At 41.7% G+C, this 21,997-nt stretch overlaps 1 protein-coding gene across 3 annotated transcripts in view; it reads right to left on the reverse strand.

Moving 5' to 3' along the window:
* Window positions 1–21,997, reverse strand: part of LOC129816149 (tissue factor pathway inhibitor-like) — a 49,433-nt gene that overhangs the window by 3,072 nt on the left and 24,364 nt on the right. For 2 of the 3 annotated variants that reach the window (XM_055870365.1, XM_055870363.1), the window contains exons 2-3: window positions 5,895–6,098; window positions 592–768 (exon numbers count right to left, since the gene is read on the reverse strand). In XM_055870365.1, coding sequence (XP_055726340.1) covers window positions 592–768; window positions 5,895–6,098 — 381 coding nt within the window. The remainder of the gene's footprint in view (window positions 1–591; window positions 769–5,894; window positions 6,099–21,997) is intronic. The other variant, XM_055870364.1, reaches the window with a different exon arrangement.

Here is a 21,997-nt window from a genome sequence, read left to right on the forward strand (position 1 = left end):
TCAATATTGTTTTTTTTACATTGTTTGTCCATTTATATTAACATAGACTGCCAGCTAGCGTTGGTCACAGTAGAACAATTTATCCGTTATTTTCTTTGACAAATGCAGTAAATAAATGAATTTAAATTCATTCAAATCGGACAAAAATAATTAACTATGCTCAAAAGGCCCAAAAAAACGATCTAAACGCAAAATGAAGACGAAGCATGACTTGATGGTTTGAAAAAAATCCATCAACAAGATAATTTGCAAGCTAGAGCAATATCGACTGATCAACTACATTGAAATGACTTATCTCCTGTGGGTATTTGGTCTTTTGAAGAGGTATGACTGCCTAAAAGCACAGGCATCACAAAAATGACAAATTCACGTTGGAGAAGTAATATACTCCCCTAGCACATTTCTATTAAAAGAAGCCTTGATAGTGCTGCTACGGCCATAAGTCCAAAACATTTTTCCTTACATTTGAAAATATTGATTAGCCTCACTGATCAAATCTTTCTCGCAAACCATATGATTGGTTGGTCCCTTTTAGACTACTTGGGTGTAATGCAGTGTTTTGAAGGGCAGTTTTCAAAGCCGATGCACTACCTGGGTTCTGGCACCTGGCCTGGCACTCTTTCATACTCTTAAAGTTATTGGCGTTGCCGAAGCAGCCTCCGTAGTAGAAGTGCTTGCAAGCCTGGCTCTGGCTGTCAAAGAAGTAGCGCGTCACCAGACCTCGGCATGGCCCCGTAGCCTCATCCAGGTGACAGGGACTCTTGTCAGCTGGAGAGAGATGGCGGGAGATGGACAAAGAGAGATGGAGAGGGCAGAGAGAGAGAGAGAACATGATTGAGAAACTGAAAAGGGGAGAAATGGGTACTAGCTACTGGGTCATTTGAAAATATGATAGCTGGGAAATGTGAAAAAGTGCAGTATAGGGAATGGGCTAATGAGACATCCTGTTCACTGAAATAAAATACAAATCTACACTAAGGACCCTTGGCACCCACTCAATTGATTTCAAGGGAAATTGTGAATAATAGAAAAAAAGTGGTGGCATTAAGACTGGAGTGCTAGAGAGACTGACTGAAAAGATGGAGAAAGGTAGAGAGAGAAGACATACTTAGGCATGGAGGAAGATAGTGTGGGCTGCTGACACAGTCATGAATAGATAGATGTAAAATAGATGTGGAGAGAAAGGTGAATTGACTGCAGACAGAAAAAGAAAGAGAGAGAGTGAGAGAGAGAGAGAGAGAGAGAGGGGAAAGTGGAGGTAAGAAAAATACACCACATTACATTGAGGAGAAATGGAGGTGCAGAGATGCTGAGTTGAACATCTTACTGGAGCCATAGTCAAATGCTCTAGTGTCGATGAAGCATGTGATAAGAACTAAGCAGATACAGTGCATTCGGAAAGTATTCAGACTCCTTGACTATTTCCACCTTTTGTTACATTACAGCCTTATTCTAAAATGGATTAAATAGTTTTCCCCCCTCATCAATCTACACACAATGCCCTATAATGAGAAAGCAAAAACTGGCTAGGAAAAAATTCAAATTGATAAAAATAAAAAACTTCAATATCACATTGACATAAGCATTCCGACCCTTTACTCAGTACTTTGTTGAATCACCTTTGGCAGCGATTACTCCTCTAGTCTTTTGGGGTATGACGCTACAAGCTTGGCACACCTGTATATGGGGAGTTTCTCCCAATCTTCTCTGCAGATCCTCTCCAGCTCGGTCAGGCTGGATGGGGAGCATTGCTGAACAGCTATTTCAGGTCTCTCCAGAGATGTTTGATCGGGTTCATGTCCAGGCTCTGGCTGGGCCACTCAAGGACATTCAAAGACTTGTCCCGAAACTACTCCTGCGTTGTCTTGGCTGTGTGCTTAGGGTCTACAGTGGCAAGAAAAAGTATGTGAACCCTTTGGAATTACCTGGATTTCTGCATAAATTGGTCATCAAATTTGATCTGATCTTCATCTAAGTCACAACAGTAGACAAACATAGTGTGCTTAAACTAATAACACACAAATTATTGTATTTTTCTTGTCTATATTGAATACATAATTTAAACATTCACAGTGTAGGTTGGAAAAAGTATATGGCAACCCCTAGGCTAATGACTTCTCCAAAAGCTAATTGGAGTCAGGAGTCAGCTAACCTGGAGTCCAATCAATGAGACGAGATTGGAGATGTTGGTAAGAGCTGTCTTGCCCTTTAAAAAAACTCACAACATTTTTGTTTACTATTCACAAGAAGCATTGGCTGATGTGAACCATGCCTTGAACAAAAGAGATCTCAGAAGACCTAAGATTACGAATTGTTGGCTTGCATGAAGCTGGACAGGGTTACAAAAGTATCTCTAAAAGCCTTGATGTTCAGTCCATCAGTCTGACAAATTGTCTATAAATAGAGAAAGTTCAGCACAGTTACTACTCTCCCTAGGAGTAGCTGTCCTGCAAAGACGACTGCAAGAGCACATACTCAAGGAGGTTAAGAAGAATCCTAGAGTATCAGCTAAAGACTTAAAGAAATCTTTAGAACATGCTAACATCTCTGTTGACGAGTCTACGATACGTAAAACACTAAACAAGAATGATGTTCATGGAAGGACACCACGGAAGTAGCCACTGCTATCCAAAAAAACATTGCTGCTCGTCTGAAGTTTGCAAAAGTGCACCTGAATGTTCCACAGTGCTACTGGAAAAATATTCTGTGACAGATGAAACTACAGTTGAGTTGTTTGGAAGAAACACACAACACTATGTGTGGAGGGAAAAAAAGGCACAGCACACCAATATCAAAACCTAATCCCAACTGTAAAGTATAGTGGAGGGAGCATCATGGTTTGGGGCTGCTTTGCTGCCTCAGGGCCTGGACAGCTTGCTATCATTGACAGAAAAATGAATTCCCAAGTTTATCAAGACATTTTGCAGGAGAATGTAGGGCTATCTGTCCGCCAATTGAAGCTCAACAGAAGTTGGGTGATGCAACAGGACAACGACCCAAAACACAGAAGTAAATCAACAGAAGAAAATATGCCTTCTGGAGTGGCCCAGTCAGAGTCCTGATCTCAACCCAATTGCGATGCTGTGGCTTGACCCCAAGAGAGCAGTTCACACCAGACATCCCAAGAATACTGCTAAAGGAGGGTCAACCAGTTATTAAATCAAAGGTTTCACATACTTTTTACACCCTGCACTGTGAATGTTTACACGGTGTGTTCAATAAAGACATGAAAACATAATTGTTTGTGTGTTATTAGTTTAAGCAGACTGTGTTTGTCTATTGTTGTGACCTAGATGAAGATTAGATCAAATTCTATGACCAATTTATGCAGAAATCTAGATATTTCCAAAGGGTTTACATACTTTTTCTTGCCACTGTGTCCTGTTGGAAGGTGAACCTCCGCCCCAGTCTGAGGTCCTGAGCGCTCTAGAGCAGGTTTTCATAAAGGATCTCTCTGTACTTTGCGCCGTTCATCTTTCCCTCGATCCTGACTAGTCTCCCATTCCCTGCCACTGAAAAACATCCCCACATAATGATGCTGCCACCACCATGCTTCACCGTAGGGACAGTGCCAGGTTTCTTCCAGACGTAGATTGATGAAGAAAAAAATATAATTTTATCCATTTTAAAATAAGGCTGTAACGTAACAAAATGTGGAAAAAGGGAAGGGGTCTGAATACTTTCCTTATTCACTGTATATCATTGATGCGATTTAGATGTTTGAGTTGCTTTGTGTATCACCAACTTTGTTTGAGATTATATTAGTGAAACACTGCTCACTGCATCCAAGTTGCTTGACATAGGTGTTTCAAAGAGCTGTCAGTCAAGGCGAGCTCAAAAATATGAGCTCCCCACCCACAGCCTGTCTTTTCAAACTTCCTGGTAGTTAGCCATGAGAGAAAAAGTAATTTTCAGAATGACTGTTCAGGACCCTTAACATTTTTAGGAACTGTTTGTTTACGTACGCCATTCAAACTGGAACAACCATTTCAGTAAGGGATGCAAAAAAATCTAACTGATTGGATTAGTTTAGAAAAGGTATGTTATTTATCTTTATGTAGCATAAGATAAATCAATCAATCAATATACATGCAAAAACAAACAAAAAAATCTATCTGCAGTAGAGCTAGAAATATGACAATGATGGGTGTGGTTTTGATTCAACTATGGTTATTAACACCAACGGTGGGGTTATGTTACACCAATGAGTGGTTTTGGTTCGATGTGCTGTGTATGAGGTTCAGGCCCTTTTATTAGAGTAAAGCTTGGCCTTCAAAGTAAGGCCTTATGAAACACTTTTGGTATCGTGTTGCATTACGGTATATATATTTTATTTTTATTTTATTTTTTATTTTTATGATAACATTCACGTAGGATCTCTGTCACTAACAAATAGACATGGGGGGTAACTCTACAATTCACCCGAAAGGTAAAGCACTCTGGGAAGTATTCAAATAGGTTCTACACTAAACCAGTGGTTCCCAACTCCAGTTCTCCATTACTCCTAAGCGTACACATTTTTATTGTAGCCCTGGACAAGTACACCTGATACAAGTACACCTCAACTTGTCAACTAATCATCAGGCCCTCAATGAGTTGAATCAGGTATGTTTGTCCAGGGCTATAACAAAAAGGTGTGCTGTTGGGGGTACTCGAGGACCGGAGTTGGAAACCACTGCACTAAGTAGTGTGTTAATTTAACACTGGTTCCAGTATGTATGTCAGTGTTTCCCAAACTCGGTCCTCAGGACCCCAAGAGGTGCATGTTTTGGTTATTGTCCTAGCACTACACAGCTGATTCAAATAATCAACTAATCATCAGCCTTTCATAATTGTAAATCAGCTGTGTAGTGTTAGGGGGGGAAAATAGTGATGTTACGTTTGATACCGGAGCGATGAGGCATTCGTCGAAATTACGAAATTTGAAGCAGTATCCCGATGCTTATATGACTTTATTAGAAGAATGTCGGTAGAAGACAAAAAGGCTGTCCTGCGTGTGTGACGTCATCTATAATAATTTGGCTGTTCTAAATTATTTTCACCAGCAGGTTCTACTAGTGTAAACAATGTTGCTCAAAGCCTCGCGTAAGGAACCTATGACACAATTGGCTGGAAATGCTCAATGGCTTCAGGAAGCTTAGTTTCCCCATCACTAACAAAAACCAAAACGTTCACCCCTTGGGGTCCCGAGGAGCGAGTTTGGGAAACGCTGGTGTATATGGTCCCACTCTTTCAGTGTTTTTAACACTGAATAATTTGCTGTACACGTAGCCAATCAGCCAACAGCGTTATTGTCCCAGTCTTGCCAATAGATTTGGCTGATAGTTTAATAGAAAAACATCCACATTTCTTTGAAATGGCACTGGGTGCATTATGGGAATGTGTTTGTGAGTAAATGTTTGGTCTGACAGTCTTATCAAAGTGAAAACAATGATAGCGTTCCTCCCAAAACCATAAAGCACTAAAACTATATTGCTAATTTTAACATAGGATAGGACACTGGGAACTACTTCCTATCATTCAATAAAACCTGCATTCTAAAGCAACTATGTCAATGATGTCATTGTGTTTATTGTCTAAAAGATAATGTCTAATCTATTTTGATAGATTGGTAACATGGCTGATGATTTTCTTGAAGAGGACTCAAACCAATAACATAGTAACCAGGGAATAAGTTGACCAGGGAACAAGGTCAAGCAAGTACAAACTACAAAAGGTACATATCCGAACAAAATGTGTATGCTTGCTTCAGGTGTCAAAAAAAATAATAACAAGTGTCGCTCTGAATATGCAGAATGTTTCCTGGTAGAAAAAGGAAGCATTTTTCACATATCAACAGTCACATTTTCACATTTGACCAGCAGAGAAATCAGATAAAGGGTCCAACAACTCACCAGACACCAGGCACATTCCCTCACACGCTTCCAAGGTCTCAAAATTGTTGGCGTTGCCTCTGCAGCCACCGAACTCGAAGGACTCGCAGCGGCCCGTGTCAATTTCGAAATAGAAGCGCTCCTTTAACGCCTCGCAGGGCCCTTCATCCTTCTTTAGGGCACACAACTCGTGGAAAATGAAGAGCTCGGGCTGGGCTCCATCTGCTATGAAAGGAAGAAAGCCAAAGTTGGCATACAGCCATGCACAGATTCACAGAATTCATGGAAATGCTCTGGTGTAATTTAGGTCATCGCTGTGCTTAAACCTGAGGCTTTGGACTAGGTTAGAACTTCTCTGGTACATTCCAAACGACTACAATTTTAGTAGTTCAAGACCCCTCGCTGCGTTTGGATAAATTATTTGACATTACAGCCTCGCTGGTAACTCTCAACAATCCTGAATAGAATTCAACATGTACAGAATTCTCAAGGATTCAACAAAACCCTAAAAAGTATAGCTGTGACTTTCACGGTGATTTTTAAATGCATTCCACTAAACGCACATACCACGTGTTCTACAAAACATGGGAACAGATGACTTGGAGTAGTATCAAAACACTGTAGCATCTTCACAGCAAGCCATCAAGATGTTAAATCACCATCTCAGTCTGGGGCTAGATTCAGCCCGCTGTGAAAGTACCGTTCCTTCAGATCAGGTATGGGGAGGTTGAATGACAGCCTGCTTTCCAGTGGTTGGATTACTTAACCTTCAACATCCTGATCTTCATCTGCCAAAAGGGACTGGGTTTTCCTTTTCCACACATTGTAGATCAGGCTAGTTGGCCCCTCTGTTTGCTTAAGGCTACCTTCTATCATATACAGCTGGTCACACATATAATGATTCAAACAACTGCAATGTGACATTCAAGATCGATAACCCTCTATCTTATGTCAAACATCAACAGTCATCCAGTGTGTGTCGCTTTGTTTGTGAGGGTTGTTTTGATAGCAAACAGCCTGACAACTATTAATTGCTGCGGGATTCCCTGCCCAGCAACACCTGCAGACTCCACAACCCCACCATGTTGCTCAGGCCCCAGCCAACCCACAGCAGGTCAGCTGTCTTAACAAATACCCTCTCGCCAGCCTGCTGCTCATGAGAACACAGGCGTGGCATTCCAATCTGCCACCTCTTCCACGGATACAATTCCTTCTTGTAACGAGGCCGGGAACACTAATCAAATACACAAACCTCTGGGTTTATGGCGGTTCGCTTTTGCAGGGGAGATTAAATGTTTTCAGAATATGACTCCAGATATTTTTCATTTACATTCCTTTGTCCGGGCAGATAACCAGAGAGAGAAGCGGCCCATCCAGGGGATAATTACACAGCAGGCAGGCAATCCACATTGTCTTCGTCTCTGTACCACTAGGCCCTCTTTGGCTGTTATAAACATGTATCTGTCCTTAGACTCCCTAAACAAACTGCACAGGGCAATAACGACAAGTTCATGCCTTGTCTTTCCCTCAAAGCCTATACAGCACCACCCTGGGTGCAACAGGAGTCACTTCGCTTGTCAGTCCTAAGATCTATGAAAAGTAAAAGAGGGGAAAAAGTGACTGCTCATGTTCCACCGTGCTTGTTTTAAGTGGATACTGGGAAAACAGCTTGTTTTTTCAAAGATGTGTAATAAGCGAGGACAAGTCTTCCCAAAGAGGAAAGAGAAAACAGCATGTTCCTATTGATTTTATCTGCCTGGTGAGGCCAAGAGAAATACTGTACAACAGACCGTATGTATTTCCTTCACTTATTGTCCAATGTCCAGCCTTGCTAATGTGGGCCATCCAAAAAACAACACTCCTAGAGACAACCGTATCGCCTCAAATGTTGGGGAACTAAAAACTTGATCTGAATAAAAAAGAAAATCATTGTTATTGCACCAGAGACTATTTTCCATAAAATTATGATCTTAGAAACTTGAAAAGAGTTAGCCTTGGTGCACAGTAACTGTAAACAAGTTGTGTTCTACCTAATCAAACTATTCGTTATTTGAAATAAAACAATTGGACATATCGTGAAAATCAAGTGAAACTTCACCAAATGACCTCATTTGACAGTACAGTGCATACATAAGTTAATTTTCAGACCCCTTCTCATTTCTCCCCTGCCACCCTCCCTCCCTCTCAAAGTATGTCTGCATCTCAAGAGTGGACCAATGTACCGTTGCACTGAATGCCAATGAGTTGGGGCTATTTATGTTCATCTTCCCACAATACATCAACAAAAGCCTGGTTGACGCCAACCAATAGATCAGCGTTTTCAGCTCACCCCAATACATGTACTGTAGAGCCTGGCACAAAACGTACCAATTACTCAACACTGGTGGTGAGCCTAACTTCTTGGTAACGAAGAAAACGGGCAGATTGCTCCGAGTAGAGGCTCAGTCGTAGCTTGTTTAGAGAAATGTCAGGGGGAAGGAAGCGTTAATTTCATTGAGATAGGAGACTTGACATTTGTCAGGCCTGAAAAACAAACATCATTCAAGATCAACAATGTGAGGGCATACTATATTATAATCCCATAACATGATAAATTGAATACAAATTGGATTGGTTTACAAGGTGTGTCCAAGTGATTGTTCCAAGTAGTACCAAGTCCAAATTAGTCACCATTATCAAAACAAAATGAATCGTGTGGAGGAAGACGTAAGTCTAACTGTAATGTCAAGAAGTAAGGGTAGGTCAACTGATAGTAACATGAGTCAGCAATTATGTCGCCCTTATGACGGAGGGTTCAAGTGTCACCACAATTTATTTATGTGACAAAATGTTGCAAGAGAGGTTTTCATCCTAGTCATAAGGTAGGCAAAGTTGGGTGTGATCACTGTAATGACAGTATATAAAGTAAAGGGCACATCATCCCTGGCTGTGCAAACAAAGCCTAAAAGATACCAGAGAAACAGGCCATGGTCATTTCCAATGAAATATGAATTTCCAAGATGTAGGAGTTTGGTTCAGCTTTCCCTGTAAGGTTGAGAGAGAGAAGAGAGAGGAGAAAGAGCATGAAGTAGAGAGAGCAAGACAGAAATGGGCTGAGGAGAGGCAGGAAGAGAGGCTCAGAAATAAATAGGTGACAAGCACCATTCAACTATGAATCAGAGTATTAGAAAAGGAAGATGATACAAGGAGATAACGGTGATGACAGAACGAGTCATGGGTCCTTGAGAAAATCTCACACAAATTAAAGGATACCTTTCAGAGGCGACTAATTATGACCTCATAATCACAAGCATCCTATGGTTGCTATAGAAGAAGGCTTATCTCACTTCACATTAGAGATAAAAGATGCCTCAAGCTCTTTCCAAGCGAGATCCAAAAAAACAGATCAAAGGAGCCTGGGTGAAGTGTTTTCTACATGGAGTACGCTGTTACCACTTCCATTGATATTAAGTGCTTGGCTCTCCAAGAGGCTCAGAAAAGCATGGTTCATTAGCAGACACCTTAGTGACCGCTAACTTCAAATCCATTCATTGTCGTCTCGTTTGCTGGAACTGCAAGCAAAGCCTTGCTTAATTTTCTAAAAGCCTACAACAAAAACCATGCATTTCTTTTATTAGTGTTGCTCAGATAGTTTCTCTCTCTTCCATAGGGACAACTAGGGATGCAATAACAGATGCATATGTTGTAGCTACTTTGCTCAATAACTTAACCCATTTGACCGGATTGGGCTTGAGTTTGGATTCAATGTAGGTTGTCTTTAGTGCAACTGCTCTACCATGATATGGCATCTCCAGAAACATCCCTGACAAGAGGCAGAAAGAGTTATTTGCGGCATCGCTGTCAAGGATGACCAGTGTGTAACCCAAAGGAAGGGACTTGGATGACACTAGTCGATGTGGCGTCGGAAGAAATGGCAGCAGTTTTACGGGCGCCCAACCAATTGTGCTATTATGTGGGGTTTTTTGTATGTTATTTGTGACTTATTTTGTACATAATGTTTCTGCAACCGTATCTTATGGCAAAAAAGAGCTTCTGAATATCAGGACAGCGATCACTCACCTCGGAATAGACAAATATTTTTTCGTCAACAAACAAGACGCACAAGACATCCTCCAAACACCGACATCCACGTTATTTGCAAGAGGAAGCGACGAAGGTACAGAGGACAAAGCCGAATGCCTGGTCAGGACCCGAAAAAGGCGAGTGGGAAAGCTGCGTTACCGTCAATACTACTCGCCAACGTGCAATCATTGGACAATAAACTAGACGAGGTACGATCACGAATATCCTACCAACGGGACATCAAAAATTGTAATATCCTATGTTTCACGGAATCGTGGCTGAATGACGACATGGATATTCAGCTAGCGGGATACACGCTGCACCGGCAAGATAGAACAGCACACTCCGGTAAGACGAGGGGGGCGGTCTGTGCATATTTGTAAACAACAGCTGGTGCACGAAATCTAAGGAAGTCTCTAGATTTTGCTCGCCTGAAGAAGAGTATATTGTGATAAATTGCAGGCCACACTACTTGCCAAGAGACTTTTCAACTATACTTTTCGTGGCTGTTTATTTACCACCACAGACAGATGCTGGCACTAACACCACACTCAGTCAGCTGTATAAGGAAATAAGCAAACAGGAAACCACTCAGAAGCGGCACTCCTAGTGGCCGGAGACTTTAATGCAGGGAAACTTAAATCAGTTCTACCTAATTTCCATCCACATGTTACATGAGCAACCAGAGGAAAAAACATTCTAGATCACCTGTACTCCACACACAGTGACGCGTACAAAGCTCCCCCTTGCCCTCCATTTGGTAAATCCGACCACAACTCTATTCTCCCGATGCCTGCTTACAAACAAAAATTAAAGCAGGAAGCACCAGTGACTCGGTCTATAGAAAAGTGGTCAGATGAAGCAGATGCTAAACTACAGGACTGTTTTGCTATCACAGACTGGAACATGTTCCGGGATTCTTCCGATGGCATTGAGGAGTACACCACATCAGTCACTGGCTTTATCAATAAGTGCATCGAGGACGTCGTCCCCACAGTGACTGTACGTACATACCCCAACCAGAAGCCATGGATTACAGGCAACATTCACACTGAGCTAAAGGGTAGAGCTGCCACTTTCAAGGTGTGAGACTCTAACCCGGAAGCTTACAAGAAATCCTGCTATACCCTCAGACAAACCATCAAACAGGAAAAGCGTCAATACAGGGCAAAGATTGAATCATACTACACCGGCTCCGACACTCGTCTTATGTGGCAGGGCTTGCAAACTATTACAGACTACAAAGGGAAGCACAGCCAAGAGCTGCCCAGTGACACGAGCATACCAGACGAGCTAAATCACTTCTATGCTCGCTTCGAGGCAAGCAACACTGAGGCATGCATGAGAGCATCGGCTGTTCCAGGCGACTGTTTGATCACGCTCTCTGTAGCTGACGTGAGTATGACCTTTAAACAGGTCAACGTACACAAGGCTGCGGGGGCCAGACGGATTACCAGGACGTGTGCTCCGGGCATGTGCTGACCAACTGGCAGGTGTCTTCACTGACATTTTCAACATGTCCCTGATTAAGTCTGTAATGCCAACATGTTTCAAGCAGAACACCATAGTCCCTATGCCCAAGAACACAAAGGCAACCTGCCTAAATGACCCGTAGCACTCACGTCTGTAGCCATGAAGTGCTTTGAAAGGTTGGTAATGTCTCACATCAACACCATTATCCCAGAAACCCTAGACCCACTCCAATTTGCATACCGTCCAAACAGATCCACAGATAATCTCTCTTGCACTCCACACTGCCATTTCCCACCTCGACAAAAGGAACACCTACGTGAGAATGCTATCCATTGACTACAGCTCAGCGTTCAACACCATAGTACCCTCAAAGCTCATCACTAAGCTAAGGATCCTCGAACTAAACACCTCCCTCTGCAACTGGATCCTGGACTTCCTGACGGGCCGCCCCCAGGTGGTGAGGGTAGGTAGCAACACATCTACCCCACTGATCCTCAACACTGGAGCTCCCCAGAGGTGCGTGCTCAGTCCCCTCCTGTACTCCCTGTTCACCGACGACTGCATGGCCAGGCACGACTCCAACACCATCATTAAGTTTGCAGACGACACAACAGTGGTCCGGCCTGAACACCGTCAACGTCGAGACAGCCTATAGAGAGGAAGTCAGAGACCTGGCCGGGTGGTGCCAGAATAATGACCTATCCCTCAAAGTAACCAAGACAAAGGAGATTATTGTGGACTACAGGAAAAGGAGGACCGAGCACGCCCCCAGACGGGGCTGTAGTGGAGCAGATTGAGAGCTTTAAGTTCCTTGGTGTCCACATCAACAACAAACTAGAATGGTCCAAGACAGTCGTGAAGTGGGTACGGCAAAGCCTATTCCCCCTCAGGAAACGAAAAAGATTTGACATGGGTCCTGAGATCCTCAAAAGGTTCTACAGATGGTAGTGCGTACGGCCCAGTACATCACTGGGGCTAAGCTGCCTGCCATACAGGACCTCTACACCAGGTGGTGTCAGAGGAAGGCCCGAAAAATAGACTGTTCTCTCTACTGCCGCATGGCAAGCGGTACCAGAGTGCCAAGTCTAGGACAAAAAGGCTTCTCAACAGTTTTTACCCCCAAGCCATAAGACTCCTGAACAGGTAATCAAATGGCTACCCGGACTATTTGCATTGTGTGCCACCCCCCAACCCCTATTTTTACGCTGCTGCTACTCTCTGTTTATCATATATGCATAGTCACTTTAACTATACATTCATGTACATACTACCTCAATTGGGCCAAACAACCAGTGCTCCCGCACAGTGGCTAACCGGGCTATCTGCATTTTGTCCCACCCACCACCCGCCAACCCCTCATTTACGCTAGTGCTACTCTCTGTTCATCATATATGCATAGTCACTTTAACCATATCTACATGTACATACTACCTCAATCAGCCTGACTAACCGGTGTCTGTAAGTAGCCTCGCTACTTTTATAGCCTCGCTACTATATATAGCCTGTCTTTTTACTGTTGTTTTATTTCTTCACCTACCTATTGTTCACCGAATACCTTTTTTGCACTATTGGTTAAAGCCTGTAAGTAAGCATTTCACTGTAAGGTCTACCTGTTGTATTCAGCGCACGTGACAAATAAACTTTGATTTGATGAGTATCTCCTTTGGAAATTGAATATGCTACATTTGTAAGCACATTGATACGGGCCTATTGAAATCCTTGTTCAACCATAACTAAATACTGAACAAAAATATACATGCAACATGTAAAGTGTTGGTCCCATGTTTTTTGAGCTGAAATGAAAGATCCAAGAAATGTTACATATACACAAAAAACATTTCTATAAAAATCTGTTTACATCCCTGTTAGTGAGCATTTCTCCTTTTGAAAAGATAATCCATCCACCTGACGTGTAATATCAAGAAGCTGATTAAACAGCAGGATCATTACACAGGTGCACCTTGAATTTCTGCACCTGAACTGTCCAGAAAGGGTTTCAGGGAAGCTCATCTGCGTGCTTGCCATCCTCACCAGGGTCTTGACCTGATTGCAGTTTGGAGTCGTAACCGAAATCAGTGGGCAAATGCTCACCTTTGATAGCCACTGGCACGCTGGAGAAGTGAGCCCTTCACGGATGAATCCTGGTTTCAACTGTACTGGGCAGATGACAGATAGCATGTATGGCATCGTATGGGCGAGCCGTTTGCTGATGTCAACGTTGTGAACAGAGTTCCCCATGGTGCCGGTGTGGTTATGGTTTGGGCAGGCATAAGCTACGGACAACAAACACAATTGCATTTTATCGATGGCAATTCGAATGCACAGAGATACCGTTATGAGATCCTGAGGCCCATTGTTTTGCCGTTCATGTGTCACCATCACCTCATGTTTCAGCATGATAATGCATGGCCGATTGTCTCAAGGATCTGTACACAATTCCTGGAATCTGAAAATGTCCCAGTTCTTCCATGGTCTGCATAGTCACCAGACATGTCACCCATTGAGCACGTCCGGGATACTCTGGATCGACGGATACGACAGCGTGTTCAAGTTCCCACCAATATCCAGCAACTTCGCACAGCTATTAAAGAGGAGTGGGACAACATTCCACAGGCCACAATCAACAGCCTGATCAACTCTATGCGAAGGAGATGTGTCCCGCTGCATGAGGCAAATGGCGGTCACACCAGATACTGACTGGTTTTCTGATCCACGACCCTAACATTTTTTTTAAGGTATATGTGACCAATAGATGCATATCCGTATTCCCAGTCATGTGAAATCCATAGATTAGGGCCTAATGAATTTATTTAATTTGACTGATTTCCTATGAACTGTAACTTGTAGCATGCTGTGTTTATATTTTTGTTCTGTGTAGTATTGTATGCAAGAAAGAGAGAAGGGAAATGTGTTTGCATACAGGGATTTATTGATATATATATATATTTCACTTCAGAATAAACTTCCCTTCGTTTTTTAGTGGTGGGGGGGGGGGGGGGGGGTATTTGTTGTTCAATGCATTTGTATGGGCTAGGGATGACCCCATTTAGTCGACCAAGTATTTTTTTAATGGCACATCTTAATTGATGCCTGTCTCAGTGTACTAATCCTTTGCAGAGACCGCGGCGATGGCACACCAGTATCACTAGTAGTACCTTTACCGTTAATTCCCATAATTTCTAATCTACAATGTGGATTTGGTAACCATACTTTCTGTTAAAATGCATTCAATATACTATTGTTACAGTCTTTTACTGTTCTCATTGTCAGAGTGGGCACATTGTTTGCAGAAAGCGCACAACCTAGGCTGAATAGTGTAGGGAATCATGGTACCATCTAAATCGCTGTGAAATATATTTTCAATAACAAAACGTTATTATTTTTACAGCTGTTTGATGCTGTAAAAATGATATTTGTTGTAATTGAAAATATATTTCACAATGATTTATATGGTACAATGATTAAACTTTTTTTAATTACAATGCAAAAACTCTAAAATACCCTATGTGTAGCACCTTTAAGCTTGGTATAGTTAGCATACTTATTATTTATACTGTATACAGATAATTGACCACTTTCCTTTCATAACACTATTTAATTGGAATATGTGTGTGGGGAAAATCATTATTGATTTCATGGTGGTATCTTCATGGGGATTATTGTTGTGTTTTCACAAAACAAGAGAACACAAAGCTCGCATACTGTATGCACACAGGAGACCTTGAACAATCAGCAGAGTAATCACCTCTTTGTAATTGTTTGTGTTTGTTTGTTAAAAAGGTCTCCCATCTGCCAAGTGAGTCTGAGAGGGACTATCGTGGGACCTCTATATTGTAACAGTCTTTTCAGTGGTTGGCTCCGCTAGCACATCCAAGGACATCCCTTACATTATTTAAACCCTCTTTATTACTACACATTAAACCCTTTGAATTTAAGAACTTAAGAAAAAGGTGCTAAATAGACACAGCTATTTAGCTTGAGTTACAACAAGAAAGATTTACAAAAAGCTGAAACAAGTGTACAAGCGATACCTGAAGTAAAAGAACAAGCCAAAAGTGCAGCTACTGTCTCTAAAGTAAACCGATGTATACTTGAGCCTACTATGAGGTTATAGTGCTGATTTTGGACTGAGATATCTGAAGTACAAAGCAAACAAGTCAGATGCACCTGAAATATCTGAGAGTTTCAAAGACACAATTCACTATCCAGTATCCATGCGAAAACGTTGTTTTATGCCTACCAACGAGTCCATCCTTGAAGAGGACGTGATTATACTGTAGAACCGATGGAATAGATAGGAACCCAGAAAGAGCTTTGTCTGATGTCACCCTTAGACCGATCCACACTGTAAATGCGCTCTTGATTAAATGGTAAGATCAATATGTACTTATTTTCTGCAATGCAGGTTATCATCATTCAAACAACACAAATTAGGAAAAAGGGACTCCACATTCAATATACAGTTGAAGTCGGAAGTTTACATACACTAAAATAAAGTGGTGATCCTAACTGACCTAAGACAGGGAATTTTTACTTGGATTAAATGTCAGGAATTGTGAAAAACTGAGTTTAAATGTATTTGGCTAAGGTGTATGCAAACTTCCGACTTCAACTGTATATACAAAAAGGTATGTGGACACCCCTTCAAATTAGTGGATTCGGCTATTTCAGCCACTCCCGTTGCTGACCGGTGTATAAAATCGAGCACACACCCATGTAATCTCTATTGACAAACATTGGCAGTAGAATGGCCTTACTGAAGAGCTCAATGACTTTCAATGTGGCAACGTCATAGGAAACCACCTTTCCAACAAGTCAGTTCTTCAAACTTCTGCCCTGCTGGAGCTGCCCTGGTCAACTGTAAGTGCTGTTATTGTGAATGTGAAATATCTAGGAGTAACAACCGCTCAGCCGCGAAGTGGTAGGCCACACAAGTACACAGACCAGGACCGCCAAGTACTGAATCGTGTAGCGAGTAAAAATCGTCTGTTCCCAGTTGCAACACTCACTACCGAGTTCCAAACTGCCTCTGGAAGCAACGTCAGCACAATAATTGTTAGTCGGGAGCTTCAGGAAATGGGTTTCTTTGGCAAGGCAGCCGCACACAAGCCTAAGATCACCAAGCGCAATGCCAAGCGTCGGCTGGAGTGGGGTAAAGTTCGCCGCCATTGGACTCTGGAGCAGTGGAAAAGCGTTCTCTGGAGTGATAAATCACACTTCGCCATCTGGCAGTCCAATGGACAAATCTGTGTTTGGCGGATGCCAGAAGAACGCTACCTGCCCAAATGCATGGTGCCAACTGTAAAGTTTGGTGGAGGAGGATTAATGGTCTGGGGCTGTTTTTCATGGTTCGGCCACGACTCTTAGTTCCAGTGAAGGGGAATCTTAACGCTACAGCATACAATGACATTCTAGACGACTCTGTGCTTCCAACTTTGTGGCAACAGTTTGGGGAAGGCCCTTTCCTGTTTCAGCATGACAATACCCCCTGCACAAAGCGAGTTCCATACAGAAATGGTTTGTCGAGATCGGTGTGGAAGAAATTGACTGGCCTGTGTCATGTACAAATCTCCCCAGCCTGAAATAGTTCGCAATCGTTCTGATTGTGTTGTGATTGTGACGTCATGTTGTAAAATTTCTCACAGTGGGAAAATAATAATGGCACGCGTCTCTTTGTGTGGATGGCTGAGCTTGTGCGGATGTCTCTCTCTCACCCTCAAAACTTTTGTGGGCGGGTGCATTTGCTAAATCTGCCAATCCAAACTCAAGCGTTAAATGCTGAGGGTTTATGTGAGGAGATGTTTTATGATTGCAAAGACTTGGCTCTACTTTTTCGATTGATAGCTGTCTTGAACAAATATATACACTCTCTCAAAACTAATGTTCGAGGCTGAAAAGAATTAAGTCCCCACAGCAATGTTCCAATGTTTTAGAACAAACTTTTTGCAAAACTGTAAACACAACTCACTGCTTTACTCAGGTTGCAATTTAATTACACACTTCTAGCAAAACTGTAAACATTGGTCTCTACATTGCTACACTATTTCACCAATTGCCTTTCCATATTGAAACATGTAAAAACACTTTTAGATAATGAGTTCACTTACAAATCAGAGCTTGAGCACTATAAATATGCCACAGGTAAACATTTGGTTTGGACAACAATGCAGGCCAATAGTGGACAGAGAGTAAGAGGGGTGAGAACTAGAGGAGGACGAGGAAGTGAAAAAGTAACAGGAGGAGGAGGAGGAGAATGAGGACGGGGAAGAGGAAGGGGAGTCAGGAACACAATAACTGATGAAATCAGAGTGACTGTGATTGACCATTTTAACAACCATGGGATGAGCATGAGGGAGGCTGGGCAACGGGTTCAACCAAATCTGAGCAGCTATACTGTTGCAGGTATCATCCGGAAGTTACGAAATGAGAACCGGTAAGTAATTATAAGTGCTGTAGTCTTACTGGTACAGTAATATGTACTGCTTTCATAATGAGAAGGATCTATCACTAAAACCATTCAAATGCTTTTACAGAACTGCAAGAAAACCAGTATCTGGTGGAAGAAGTTGACTGTTCACACCAGAGCAGGAGACCCACATTGTAAATATGGTCATTGCAAATAACTGCAGACTCAGAGAACTGCAGGACCACATAATGGCAGATAACACCATATTCCAAAACGTCAACAGAGTGGGCCACTCTGCACTGTCTCGTCTACTGAAACACAATAGAATTAGGATGAAGCAGCAGTACAGAGTCCCTTTAGAAAGAAACTCAGACCGTGTAAAACAACCGAGATATGAATATGTGCAGGTAAGCTATACTATCCTATCATTGGTACTGGATCTGGAAGTGTATGGTGCTACATCATATTGACTGATCCCTGTTCTTTCATACTGTGCTACATTGTTTTGTCTTGTCTCTTTCAGAGAGCCATGGAGCTAGAAGCAGATGCAGTGCATCATGAGCTAATATATGTGAACGAGGCAGGTTTCAACCTTGCAAAAGCAAGGGGCCGCGGCAGAAATATCATCGGACACCGTGCTATCATCAACGTTCCGGGACAAGATGGTGGCAAGATAACAATGTGTGCGGCTATTAGTCAAAACGGAGTCCTTCACCATCATGCAATCCTAGGCCCATACAACACTGTACACATTTCTGGACAACAGACGAATCCCTAATGACTAGGGGCCAGAGGAGCCCAGGTACGTTATCATCTGGGACAATGTTAGTTTACACCGGGCTGCTGTGGTCCGCAGTTGGTTCACAGGTCACCCACTTTTCATCGCACTCAATCTCCCCCCATACTCTCCGTTCTTGAATCCTATTGAAGAATTCTTCTCTGCATGGCGTTGGAAGGTGTAAGATCGCCAGCCCCACCAACCCCTTTTACAGGCAATGGAGGAGTATTGTGGAGACATGGATCAGGGGTCACGCCAGGCCTGGATACGGCACTCCAGGCAATACTTTCCACGGTGCCTAGCTCAAGACAACATCGCATGTGATGTGGATGAAGTCTTATGGCCAGAGCCACAAAGGCGAGACGTAGTCAATGTTTTCTGTTCTTTTTTTTTCTAGCACAAATGTTTTTGTTTTCTTCTACTGCGCTTTTGTTGTTTGAGGAGTGTTAGAACATTTTGAGAAACAAAATATATTTAACTTTTTCCCCTTATTAGTATTGATAATGTGTTATGTTCGGAATCCACATCCATACTTTACACATTTGGATACCTGTGCGTATGTGTGTTTACCTCATGTATGACAAAACTTTATTGCAAACTGCTATGCACTGCACAAAGAAAAAGCTAAATACACAAGTATTTTTATTTATACTATCAGTGCGTAGTTGGCGCTTCGTGTACTTATTCAAATGATGGTTTGTGTGTACTGTATTGACGCAAAAACATTTTTTTTTTTTTAAAGAGTGAAGAGTTTTATTGTTTGCAAGAATTGTTTGCTTTTGCACGAGATGTATAATGTTTTGTTGGTTTGGTGTAAGTATTTGTGGTTAGTGTGTTGAGTTTTGCAAAATAGCCTATAGTTTCAAAGATAGCGCCTACGTAACTGTAATGCCTTTTATTTTGGAATGAGATGTTCGACGAGCAGGTGTCCACATACACTACATGACTAAAAGTATCTTGGCAGCATTGAACTGAACTGCTTTGGAACTTAGAGCTGCATTCAATACTATTCCTTAGAGGGATTAACACTACACAACGCCAAGATTAGAGCACATACTTGTTTTCCTATAATAACACATACAAATTGAGAAACTGAATGGAATTCCACAATCAGTACAATTTGCCCAGCTTCAGAACACCAAAATGGAATTGTCATTGTTATTTAAAGTACTTCCATCCTTTTCTTGCTTGGTGCTCCCATATTAAAAATATGGCAAACACACACACACACACACACACACACGCGCACACTCACTTTTAAGAGTACCTCTGCGCTCCATCACAATGTCAGTCTAATTACTGTTACTGAGGTCCCCACAGAGGTGATTAGCAGAATCCAATATGACAATATAGCATGCCCTTTCCCTGCACATTCCTCACCCACTACTCATCCCTTTCAGTTGCTAAATATTGAAATATATGCTTAAGCAGGTGAAAAGTGTATTTTTTCAGGGTAGATTCAGATTCCTTTTCTCTTTTGAAGACACAGAAAGCCCTCATCATCATGACCTACAATATGTTTTTCCGATTAGACTTTTCTCCAATAACTAGACAATCTAGCAATAGATGTCAATTTCTTCTCTGTGACTATGGTTTCCTTCATCAACACATTTGGACTACTGGGGCGATGGTGGAGAGACAAATGCAATGAGGGAAACAAAAGAGCAGTAAGTGTGACCAGAAGGGCTAAAGGTGTAGGTTCCAAATGTGTTCTGGCATCAGGAGAGAATCTTTAAAAATCAGAGCCACTATCAAGTGGCCAGGCCTTCCATTGTTACTAAAGTGAGAGAGGGATAAAAAAAAAAATGTATAAAAACAGGATAAGTTATACGACCTATGAAACAGACTGAAAGTAAAGGTTGACTATGCCAAGTCACTAACATAAATGTTGATCTCAAAGAGCTCCTCTTAATGCAAATCCTTTAAAGGCCCAGTGCAGTCAAAACCCTTATTTTCTATGTGTTATATATATTTAAAAGTTTGGACACACCTATCTATTCCAAGGGTTTTTCTTTATTTTTACTATTTTCTACATTGTAGAATAATAGTGAAGAAAATAAAATTATGAAATAACACATATGGAATCATGAAGCAAAAAAAAAAGTGTTAAACTAAATCAGAAAATGTTTAACCTGTCTAGGATGAGGGTGCCGCTTGCGGCACTCCCCCCCCACCCCCACTGAAAAACCAGTGCCGCGAAATTCAAAAAAAATATTTTTTTTAAATATTTAACTTTCACACATTAAAGTCCAATACAGCTAATGATAGACACAGATCTTGTGAATCCAGCCAACATGTCCGATTTTTAAAATGTTTTACAGGGAAGACACAATATGTAAAGATGTAAATCTATTAGCTAAAAACACATTAGCATAATCCACCATCTTTTATTTGTCCACCAACACCAGTAGCTATCACCAATTCGGCTAAACTAAGATATTTATAGCCCCTAACCAAGAAAAAAACTCATCAGATGACAGTCTGATAACATATTTATGGTATGGGATAGGTTTTGTTAGAAAAATGTGCATATTTCAGGTAGCTGGCATAGTTTACAATTGCACCCACCGTCACAAATGGACTAGAATAATTACATTGAGCAACGTGTTTACCTAACTACTAATCATCAAACATTTCGTAAAAATACACAGCATACACTAATCGAAAGAGACAGATCCTGTGAATACAGACAATATTTCAGATTTTCTAAGTGTCTTACAGCGAAAACACAATAAATCGTTATATTAGCATAGCACATAGCACATAGCAGCCCAGCATTGATTCTAGCCAAAGAGAGCGATAACGTAAACATCGCCAAAATATATTATTTTTTTCACTAACCTTCTCAGAATTCTTCAGATGACACCCCTGTAACATCACATTACAACATACATATACAGTTTGTTCGAAAATGTGCATATTTAGCCACCAAAATCATGGTTACACAATGACAAAAGTAGCCCAGCTGGTGAGAAAATGTTGGTGCGCCATATTAGACAGTGATCTACTCTTATACATAAATACTCATAAACGTGACTAAAAAATATAGGGTGGACAGCGATTGATAGACAATTGAATTCTTAATACAATCGCGGATTTACATTTTTTTAATTATCCTTACTTTTCAATACAGTTTGCGCCAAGCGAAGCTACGTCAAAAAACATGGCGTCCTAAGCCACTAACATTTTTCGACAGAAACACGATTTATCATAATAAAAATTTCCTACTTTGAGCTGTTCTTCCATCAGTATCTTGGGCAAAGGATCCTTTCTTGGGTCTAATCGTCTTTTGGTGGAAAGCTGTCCTCTTGCCATGTGGAAATGCCAACTGCGTTCGGGATGAACTGGAAGCGTGCCCAGCGATTCACAGCGTTTCAGAAATAAATGTCCCAAAATCGCACTAAA

This window comes from Salvelinus fontinalis, chromosome 19, assembly GCF_029448725.1.
Source record: "Salvelinus fontinalis isolate EN_2023a chromosome 19, ASM2944872v1, whole genome shotgun sequence".
Taxonomy (NCBI): domain Eukaryota; kingdom Metazoa; phylum Chordata; class Actinopteri; order Salmoniformes; family Salmonidae; genus Salvelinus; species Salvelinus fontinalis.